General features: G+C 37.5%; 1 protein-coding gene across 1 annotated transcript; it reads left to right on the top strand.

Annotated features, from left to right (window-relative positions):
* Positions 1-1,675: 1,675 nt before the first annotated feature.
* On the top strand, positions 1,676-7,447 carry LOC113047772 (smoothened homolog). Its single transcript, XM_026209055.1, has 12 exons — positions 1,676-2,515; positions 3,141-3,349; positions 3,425-3,634; positions 3,770-3,942; positions 4,119-4,338; positions 4,424-4,547; positions 4,642-4,734; positions 5,161-5,269; positions 5,422-5,607; positions 5,741-5,889; positions 6,040-6,174; positions 6,331-7,447. Exons 1-12 carry the CDS (start codon positions 2,251-2,253, stop codon positions 6,921-6,923), a joined length of 2,466 nt encoding a protein of 821 aa, XP_026064840.1. The 5' UTR covers positions 1,676-2,250; the 3' UTR covers positions 6,924-7,447.
* The last annotated feature ends 4,146 nt before the right edge of the window (positions 7,448-11,593 follow it).

The raw sequence follows: 11,593 nt of genomic DNA, 5'->3' as shown, positions 1-11,593 counted from the left end.
TAGGCACAAAACATTCAAAGAGCGTTGGTTTTATTAGAAACATAACTCACTCCATGGCATTTGGCTGTCATCAACAAAACCTGATGTGTTTACTTTGCAGTTTATACTCAGACAGTGGTGAGTGTCTTCCTTCCGTTCGGACAATATCATGTTCATTAAGTGGATCTCAATGGATACAAACATAAATGGATTTGACTGTTTCTGTTGTGTTTTATTCATCCCTTTTTATAAATTTTTTAAAAATTAATAAAAATATTTTCAATATATAACTATTTGTCATTCTCATTATTATTATTATTATTAATAAATATTTATCTTTTATTTTAACAAAACAATTATGCCTATATCCAGAACCCATTTGGAAATCCAAACAGAGAGTGGCTGACACCTTTAGTTTGTAAATATTATTAAATAGCCAGAATGACAAAAAAAAATTTAAAAATTTTTTGGAGATAGATATGTATGATGAATTTTATTAACACCACAGCAGATGTAATTTATGTCAATGTATAGGAAAGCAATAGACTGTGTGTGTGTGTGTGTGCGCTTGAGTGTGTGTGTGTGTGTGTGTGTGTAGAGAGAGTGAGGGAGGTAGATGTTTTGGGCAAGGCCCCATTTAGAGCTTGAGTGTATTTGTGTGTGGTCCCTGGTCTGTGCCTCTCTCTCTCAGACTCATGTTAGACTGGCTTTTTAAGAAGCCCCTGTGTTGGGAACACACAGCATAGCTTACCAACCACATCGACACCAACAAGTGCTGCTGTCTTAATGTGATACACCAAACTATTCAAAGTTTATTCCCCTTCATTGAGAATTAGTTTCCATGGCAACAGCACTGTACTCATGGGAATAAGATTTGAAAGGATTAAATGAGATAAACTCAGTCATGAAGCACAATCACTGTAAACACGATTCAAAGTGTGCTAAAGGTCTCACCAAAACAACAGTTCAGTTTTCTGAGTTAACATGACACCACAAGGTTTTATTCCGATTGACACTGTGATATTGATTAAAGTATATTTTGCATTACTGTGCATTATTTTAAATATTGCATGCTATTTTATATTGTGCATTTTCATTACATGACTGTAGACTTTTTTTTTTTTTTTTACCATCATTACATTTGTGTATACAGTACAATGAATTGCCAACATCCTGTTCCTCTCCTCAAGCACGGGGCCCAGTTGCACCAATTGCACCCGCTGAGGACAGCCCTGCTTATGAGATAAGTCATATTTAGATGAAAAGTTAAATTATGACATAGTGTAATCAAATAATTGTGATATAAAACATGAGATGAATATATGGCATTGATATGGTTTAATTATGACTTTTTATATTATGATGCAGAAAAGGCAAACTGCCCCAAAATATCAAGAAGCGAAAGCTATATAGTAATTATGTAATTATATATTTTTTAATTAGAACATTTTTCTCATGTAGAAGAAATAAAGGCAAATATCAAAATGCAGAGGGTACATACATAAGATAAGACATGAGGGGAAGTATGAGTGAAGCATGTAAATATTCTGTACGCTGGCATGGGTTGCTTTTCCACAGCATGAGGGGGATGGGATGGGAGCAGAAGATTTTGTTATTTGTATGTGTGTGTGTGTATGTGTGTGTGTGTGCACCCCCTCCTTGTGCATACCAGAGTTTGAAAAAAAAAACTGATCCTTGTGAGAGTGAAAGACATTTTAGGATCACTGGATCTCAGGTGGTTCGATGAGCAGATAAGTTTTGAACAAATCTATTGCACTCTGGTTTTGCTGCAAACTACTACTGAATAAACTGGGGGACGCGGGGGCGCGCTCAAGGGGGACGGAGCGCGCAGCCCCGGGATCAAGTTACAGTCCCAGACTTTTCAAGGCAACATTTCTTCCTCCATCACAAAAGTGGGGGATGGTGGACAGTATTTCTTTTCTTCAAACTTTTTTAAAGTAACGAAAAAGGGAGCCGGGGTAAACTTTGTGCTGGAATTTAAAACGCAACTTTTGTTTACAACTTGTACGCAGCGCATTTGTACGATGAAGAGATTTTCAACAGTATGTGAGAGAGAAAGGAGGCATAAAAAACTTTGGAATCGGAAGAAAATACATTTCTTTTAAAGAGGAAACATGTCGAATCGGGAATCTAGGAAATATCCACACTTTGACTTGGTTTGAAACCGTCAAGCGCATCGCGAACAAGTGGAGATCGACAGTTTATTTGGAAACTTTTGATGAAACATCGCGACATTGTTGGGTCTCCAAGATGTCCTCCAAGCGACTCTGCTCCATTGTTGGAGGCTTTTGGATGCTTTGTATCTGGGCAACAACCTCTATAATCACTCAGGCGGTTATCTTGCACCCAAATGAAACGGTATTCAGCGACTTTTGTAAAAAACCGACAACTTGTGAAGTACTAAAATACAATACGTGCCTTGGTTCACCTTTGCCGTACACGCACACGTCTCTCATTCTGGCTGAAGACTCAGAAACTCAAGAGGAAGCCTTGGAGAAATTGGCCATGTGGTCTGGTATGTTTCTATTTCATTATGTAATGTATAATTATTAATAGTATTTTTGCATGTTCCCCTTTAGAGACAATTACATTATTTTAGTTACTGTAAGCCTGAATAAAATCATTGTTTTTTTTTTGTTTGTATGTTTTGTATTGTTGAATATTGCTGAATACATTATGTTTCCAATGCAATTCACATGCAAATTGGCTGGAATAAAATAAATGTTATATTGCCCTAATAATTTTGGCATTAATATTAATCAAAGTTAATTATTTATTATATGACAAAATACAGTTTTACATTACTTTTGTGTAAGTTATTGATGCCATCATGTTCTTAATTGTCACAACAGCCCCATAATGAGCAATTCTCCTCCTTTCTCTCACATTCACACATCATTCTCAAAGATTTTTGTATTGTTCCTGAAAGTCCATTGCCCATGTGCCGTTTTCTATATATATATACTACTACTGTGCAAAGTCTTTAAAAAGCCACTGGATGTAGTTTAACTTTTTAATCTGATTTAATTATATAAATATTTTTTTTACATACTTTGAGGACATTAACCAGACAGCCAATGAGAACTGGGTACTATTTTCCCAGATAATTAGTCTCTAATCTCCCAACCTCTTGCACTCAGGGTTGAGAAATGCTCCCCGCTGTTGGGCCGTCATTCAGCCGTTGTTGTGTGCTGTTTACATGCCAAAATGCGAGAATGGGAAGGTCGAACTGCCCAGCCAGCACCTGTGCCAAGCTACACGCAAACCTTGCAGTATTGTGGAGCGGGAAAGGGGCTGGCCCAACTTCCTCAAGTGTGAAAACAAGGAGCAGTTCCCTAAGGGTTGCCAGGTTAGTCATCCATTTGCATATACACCCAAAAAGTTTGGTCTGGATTGCACACGATGTGACCAATTTGACTTTCAGAATGAGGTCCAGAAGATCAAATTCAACACTTCAGGACAGTGTGAGGCTCCCTTGGTCAAAACCGACATCCAGGCAAGTTGGTACAAGGACGTGGAAGGTTGTGGGATCCAGTGCAACAATCCCCTGTTCACGGATGAGGAGCACTCAAACATGCATAACTACATTGCCATCTTCGGCTCCATCACTCTCTTATGTACCTTCTTTACGCTGGTAGGTGAACCGGTGAAGACAGGATTTCATAGTCTCAGACTGGCTGACTTCCTGGTGCGCAGTATTTCTGACAGGAAGTTGTTTATGCTGCAGTCTTTAATTTTAGATGTTATTCCTGCTTACAATTTCCCACAGGCCACGTTTCTTGCCGACTGGAAGAATTCCAACCGTTACCCCGCTGTGATCCTCTTTTACATCAACGCATGTTTCTTTATCGGGAGTATTGGATGGCTCGCTCAGTTCATGGATGGAGCCCGCAAGGAGATTGTGTGCAAAAGCGACGACACTATGCGGCTTGGAGAACCATCGTAAGTGTGAAGCCAGTAGAAAATCCACCTTGGATTATAGTAAATTAGAGTTATGCTGCATATTACAAATACAGACTGTCAGGAATATTTGATAGCCAAGAAAATTATTTGGACCAAAAAAATAATACTTTTTCAGTATGAATAATGCAGATTTTCCATGACTTATTTTTCTCTAGATCCACCGAGACGCTGTCATGCGTGATTATCTTCGTCATGGTATATTATTCTCTAATGTCTGGGGTCATTTGGTTTGTTATGCTCACTTATGCCTGGCACTCGTCGTTTAAAGCCCTGGGCACCACCCATCAGCCTCTGTCTGGAAAAACATCCTATTTTCATCTGGTCACATGGTCTATCCCTTTCATACTGACAGTTGCTATACTGGCCATTGCAGAGGTGAGTCTGCTTTTTTATTATTTGTTTGTACAGTTAATATCAGCATATTCACAGCGGTTTATGTTGACACTGAAATATTCCACAGGTGGATGGAGATTCGGTTAGCGGCATTTGCTTTGTTGGCTATAAGAACTACAGATACCGTGCAGGGTTTGTTCTGGCTCCTATCGGGGTGGTCCTTGTCGTTGGCGGTTATTTCCTGATACGAGGTGAGAGAGATATTTTCATTCTGTTTGACAGTAGCTCATGGCATGAAGAGATGGTTTTAACAGTATGGATTTATACAATCATCTTGTTTTCCAGGAGTTATGACATTGTTTTCCATTAAAAGTAACCATCCGGGGCTGCTCAGTGAAAAAGCTGCTAGTAAAATCAATGAAACCATGCTGAGGCTTGGTAAGTTTTGGATTGCTCTTTAAAATCTTTGCAAATTATTTAGCATGAAAAGCTTTTATTTACAACTAAATGAAATCCCCCCCCAACTACTGAAGTTTTTAAAATTTAAAATAAGACTCATCTGACAATAGAAATGTCAATAATAATGGTGCACAAGTACTAATACTGCAGATTTTGTAATAACATGCTATTTTATTATGATATATAGTTAATACAGTAGAAATATAGAAATACAGTATATTAATATATAAAGGTAAACATTCTCCACCAATGCATTACACGTATTAAACATCCACTAAATATAATATAGTTTGGTTGCAAATAATATTTTAAGAGATTATTCACTCTTAAAGTAAATTCTGTGAATCTTTAACTTGTTCATTTACTTAAGAATGAGCAAATTCAATGTATTTTTCAATTTCACAGGTATATTTGGATTCTTAGCCTTTGGTTTTGTTTTCATCACTTTCGGCTGCCATTTCTATGACTTTTTCAACCAAGCTGAGTGGGAAAAAAGCTTCAGGGAATATGTCCTGTGAGTCTTTTCTTCTACCATCTAGCTTTTCTAGACATTTTATGGAAATGGGGGATATGTGAGCTCACTTATCTACCATAGATTGTGTTATGGTTGTAATACTGTAGAGGGCTACCTGGACTGTCATGTAACAAATCTCGTTTTTAATACAGATGTGAGGCTAATGTCACCATAGCTCACCAGACCAACAAGCCGATCCCAGAGTGTGCCATCAAGAACAGGCCTAGTCTTCTGGTGGAGAAGATCAACCTCTTCTCCATGTTCGGTACAGGCATTGCAATGAGCACATGGGTCTGGACAAAAGCCACCATCCTTATCTGGAAACGCACCTGGTTCAGGTAGGTTACAAACATACACGTTTTTGATCAATTAAAATAATGCTATATTTTATGACATTTTATGTAGTACATAATACAAATGTAATACAAATCTATTATTAACTATTTATATAACTATTTTTCTCAATCTAAGAATCATTGGAAGAAGTGACGATGAGCCGAAACGAATTAAGAAGAGTAAAATGATTGCCAAGGCATTCTCAAAGCGAAAAGAACTGCAGAAGGATCCAGAGAAAGAGCTGTCCTTCAGCATGCACACTGTTTCTCATGAAGGACCTGTAGGTAAGCACCTCCTTCTATATTCTTAAGAACATTTTCTCAACACATAGATGGCCTCAAAGCTAAAAGGGCAATCAGTCACATTTGAAAGGGTTTTTGCTCCCTATATTAGACACAAATAACTAAAATTCTATTTTTTAACCCTTTGCACAGCGGGTATCAACTTTGACCTGAATGAGCCATCAATGGAAATGTCTTCTGCGTGGGCCCAACATGTGACCAAGATGGTAGCTAGAAGAGGGGCAATTTTACCACAGGATATCTCAGTGACGCCCACCGGAACACCTGGTTAGTACTCTAGTTCTTAAATAATAATTGATGAATATATAATCAATTGTTAACTGTACCTGATGACCAATAGTAGCAGTTCTGTATAATTTAACAACAACAATAGTAATATTAATAAACAATTTACTATAATAATTTAATGCATTTTCCCTACAGTTCCACCTCCAGAGGAAAGGAACAAACTTTGGATGGTTGAAGCAGAAATTTCTCCTGAAATGATGAAAAGAAAGAAGAAGAAAAAGAGAAGGAAGGAATTACAGCCAACGGGTCCTGCAGCGGACGAAGGGAAGACTGCCTACAGCCGGAGGGAGTTTGGCCCCAGCTCAGTCCCCCGTCTCCCAAAACTTCCAGGCCGCCAGAGTCTGGTGGCTAACCAGTGGGAGCAGCAGCGACAGCGGCAGGAGGAACAGGATATGCTACCTGGAGCCTTCCCTGAATTCAGGCCTTCGTGTCCTCTTCCTTACCAGGAGAGATATGGTGGTTTGGGATATTTACACAATAAACCCTCCAGCCTCCCTCTTGCTAATCCCCTGACGCTAAGAGATAGCATGCAAGATGATTCAGATGGCTTCCAGCAATCATCATGGCACCCTAATTGGGTTTTCCGGCACCTTGGGCAGGAGGCTTCCGTGATGGATGCTGGCAGGACTGCGGTTGTGCCACGGGCCGATGGCAGGAGGGGTATACCAATACACTCCAGAACAAATCTTATGGAGGCCGAGCTATTGGATGCTGACTCAGATTTTTAAATCTTTGGAGTTGTTGGTGCTCATTCTGCGCAGTGAAAAGTGCTGGATACTCATGCCAAACAATGAAGCAGAAGTGGGTTCCGGCCGCTGTGCCAGCTCTGCTTGTCTAAAGAATAATACTTTTTTTATGCACCTCTCATGATAATGAGACTTATGAACTGGATATATGAAACATTATTAAATAGTCATAAAGACATTTGTGCCTTGAACTTGGATTTTAAATCATCCCACATGTGACTGTGGAGACAATGCATATTGTTCAGTTTGCTAGCAGGGCTAAAATGACATAATTTAGATTCCTTTCTTTGTTTGGAACAGGTTCTTGTGTTAAGGGGCTTTATTTAAGAATGCCACATAATTCGGATCTTAGCTTAAAGGGGAATTGTGTGATTTCTGCAGCACTGGAGTTACCAAACGAAATCTGCCCATCTGTCATTGGTCAGTAAAATAGATAGCCCCACCCACAACACATGCCATTGACTGAGCCAGTGTTGCTGTGTTGGCATAATCAAAAATAAACATTTTTAAAGGGTTATTCCACCCCAAAATGAAAATTTTGTCATTAATCGCTTACCCCCATGTTGTTCCAAACCCAGAAAAGCTCCATTCGTCTTCGGAACACAATTTAAGATATTTTGGAAGAAAACCGGGAGGCTTGAGACTGTCCCATAGACTGCCAAGTAAATAACAGTTTAAAGGTCCATAAAAAGTACAACAGTCTGCATATGCTCTTCTGTGTCATCTGAGCCACAACGGTGCACTGTTTTATTTCAAATCGAAGCTAAATCCATAGAAACAGTGCATCCTTGTGGCGCGGGGGACACAGAAGAGCATACACAGCACGGTGATGGAGTGACACAGAGGAGACCGTGGACAAAGTAATTATTGAATAAAGTCGTTATTTTTGCTTTCTTAGCTTACAAAAAGTGTTCCCATCACTTCATATAACCCAGATTGCACGTCTGATGGCAGATGGAGTATTCTGATGACAACTTTTCATACCTTTTATGGACCTTTTTTTTTTATGGACCTTTTATGGGACAGTCTCAAGCCTCCAGGTTTTCATCCAAAATATCTAAAATTGTGTGCCGAAGATGAACTGAGCTTTTACGGGTTTGGATCGACATGGGGTTAAGTGAATAATGACAACATTTTCATTTTAGGGTATCCCTTTAAGATCTCTTGATCTGTAGATGGCGCTGTAACCAAATTTGGCATTTGCCTTCAGATCACCAATGAAGGGTACCAAGTTTTGTCAGTCCAATTTTGGTATGAATATTGACTGTTTTCAAACAGGTTTCCCCATCTGCTATTTGGACAGTCAAACAGACATGCCATTGATTGAGCCAATTATGCTGTGTTGGCGTTCAAACAAGCATAGTGTACGAATCAGTGTGTGAATGGCTTATTTAAAGTTGTCCCGACATATTAAACTGGGATAGGTAAAAGTATGGAGTTACATTTGCTTGTGGTGGGCCAATAGTCTATAGTATTTCCATTAGTATTGAAAGGAATTGACAAAGTCCTATTTCTTCAGAAAAATAGAATTTATTGAGCTATTATTGTTACTTTTTTGTTTGGAAAATTGCCTGGTGCAATCACAAACGAGTCCACTTCTGTCATTCAAAGAGTGAGAGAAAATAAAGGGCATTGTTTTTGTTTGTTTAAAAATTGTAGCTCAAAATGCCAGTGGTTATGTTGACAGTTCTCTCTGTACAGTGCTATTACAAAAACTATTTTTGTACTTAATTTTTTTTTCTCATCTATTTTATTTTATATTATTTTAAACTGTACATACTTTAGATCACATTTTTGTTTCTTACACCCATTGGAGTGATTTTTACTTCATACACATTTGGATTTGCTTGAATTTTGTTTGAAATGTTAAGTTTATTTACACTTTTTATTATTTTTCTTTTTTTTTTTACTTGGACCATTGATAGTATATGTGGCAATATGAACAAAAAAGCAGCTGTGCCACATTTTTCTGACAATTTGAAACTGTCCTTCAAGAATGTATTTTCAGAAAAAAAAAGTGTTTAATGAAGATGCTTGCGATCTGTGACTGCGATGGTATATGTATGTTTTTTCCATCACCGTTGCTGGTATTCCCTCACAAGAGCTGGTCTGTCCTTATCAATACTATTTTATGCCAGTATTTTCATGTGTGTTAGTGATCTTTGCTGTTTTCCTGCCAGAGTCTCATTCCATTGTATAGCCTATTTATTTTTTAATATTGACATGCCATTAATAAATAAAATCTACTGAAACTTAGAAGATTCTGATTATGTTGAAAGCTTCAATGTTATTTTCATTACACAAAAAAGAAAATAATGTTAAGTGTTACTGATAAAATTAATATGTTTCTTCGTAGAGAAACACCTCTACCCAGCACTATATGAAAAATTGTATCTTTATGTAGTAGTACATAAACAAATATTGGCCCGTATATTTTGCCCTCATTGATATTCTTGTACTCAGATTTTCTCCAGATTTGTATGAGTTTGTATGAAGCTGAATCACCGGTCACTTGACAGATGGCAGTGCTTAAAAAATATATTTAATATTTTTATGTAATTTATACGTAATTTACATAACACAAAATACATTTAATTGTGTTTGTGTTACTGTTCATTCTCCAACCAGTTAAGTCAGAACACATTTTTGTGAGATAATACATTGATTATCACTCTATATAAAATATAGTCTGACTGAGCAAGAGCAAGTTTTTCTGCTTGCGAGTATATTTACTTTTATACCACAGTTCAATATACAAGAAGCAATGATGAGTGAACTGCATTTTAGAGGCTGAAAGTCATTAAGTCTGATTTGCTCCAACAACGAAGTTTCTGAACCCAGAGCCTTATACAGTGAAAATAGTGAAAATAACCACCGAATCGCCTTCTAAGAGAATAGTCCTGTTAAGAGTTTTAATTTGAAATTCGCATTCCATTTAAATATCACATTACTGGGGTTGTTTCAACCCGTGGTAAACACATTGAAAATATATCGGTATTATTTCAATAGATAAAAAATTGTTAAACAAAGTTAAAAAAAATATAGTCTGTTAACTGTAATGCTTAACTCTCTTTTGCTCCTAGGATCACTCATCACTGCTGGTAATGTAATATATGCATTGATCTTTGGCTTGTGGATATCCCTATTTTACTTCTTGGTTAGTCTGCTGATGTTTTGCACTATTGCTAGAATCCCATATGGTATGTCAGGGTTCTTTTGGGATTCATTTTTGTTACTAGACAATTTCATTTGCACTTTGGGACTTCATTGCCATTTGAGTCTGTTCTCTCATATTCTGTGATAGGAAAAATCTGTTTGCAGCTGTTGGTTATTTCTTATGGCCATTTGGAAAGGCATTACAGAAAGTAAGTCTAAAATACATACATCTGTAGAAGTTTCCTCAAAGACATATAAGTAGCCAATTTATGTATTTTTAAAAATTCTGTCTGATTTGATCTGCAAAGCCTAGTAAAATAAGCCATTACAAACTCTGCTGTTTTCCATGTTATAATCAATTTAGGCTTCCAATAACTAATTTTCCCTGACATTTTTGTGAAATACAACAGCACTGATTTCAAATCTGAATGTAAATTCTTTTTTCAGAGCAGCAGCCTGGTGAGGAAATGTTGTGTGAAATTCCCACATTGTAGGGCCATTCCTGGTGGATGAGGTAAAGTAGTCTTCGGAGGTGAGAGTCTACACCTCTGCTGTGCTGTGTTCCCACAGAAATCCCTGTGTCAACACCGCCTCTGAAACAGGTGCGTTACTGGGTGAGACTGTTTATCTAGCTGATTGGCCATCATTATACTGTAAATCATTCTCGGGGTTTAGTCTGTGGTTGGTAAAGTTGAGGATTGTTAACCAGAATATTGTTTAGCTGTGTTGGGATACCCCCTGCTGGCTGTGGGTCACTTCCTGGCCATCTGTCCTGGATAATGGTTTTCACCATCCCTGTGTCAAAGATGAACATCAGGACCTTGAGCATCACCCTGCGTTTATGCCACCAGAGGAGGTCAATGTTCGGACTGTGAAGAAGGTTAGGACTATAGTATTTGCCATTTACATTAGTAGATCATCTCATTTAATGTTTTAATACTAATGATTGCCATGTCTTTTTTTTTCGCCACAAGGTTGTGAGACCAGAGTTGTGCTGTGCTGTTACCATGCCTTCAACTGGTAGTACTACAAATACACTGTGGATGGGATCAATGTGTTTCAATGCTGTCAGTATCCTTCATGCCTATGGCTGTTTATAAACCACTCTCATATGAAATGGTACCTTTTTCATTATTTATGGCCTATTTATATTTTTATGAGAGATACAGAGCGGAAGAAGGAAAATAATGATAAAATGGAGGCAATAATGAAAATATAATAAGATATGAAAACAAATATATAGTATAAATATAAATATATATACATTAAATAGAAGACTATAATATTTAATAAAACAAAGATTATTGGAGTACAATTTGTTTGTTTTTTTTTTGGGGGGGGGGCATTTAATTCATTGTTAATTGCTGTTTCTTTGTACTTGTTTGTGAAATTGTCTAACAATTTCTAAATGAAAATGTTTCCCCACCTTTTTTTTGGGGGGGGGGGGGGGGGTGTAAATAATACTGAAATTGAACCTTTGTTGATAATACCTTTTG

Source organism: Carassius auratus, chromosome 29, assembly GCF_003368295.1.
Source record: "Carassius auratus strain Wakin chromosome 29, ASM336829v1, whole genome shotgun sequence".
NCBI classification, from domain to species: domain Eukaryota; kingdom Metazoa; phylum Chordata; class Actinopteri; order Cypriniformes; family Cyprinidae; genus Carassius; species Carassius auratus.
Note: the sequence above shows the minus strand (reverse complement) of the source record. Positions and strands in the feature narration are given on the sequence as shown.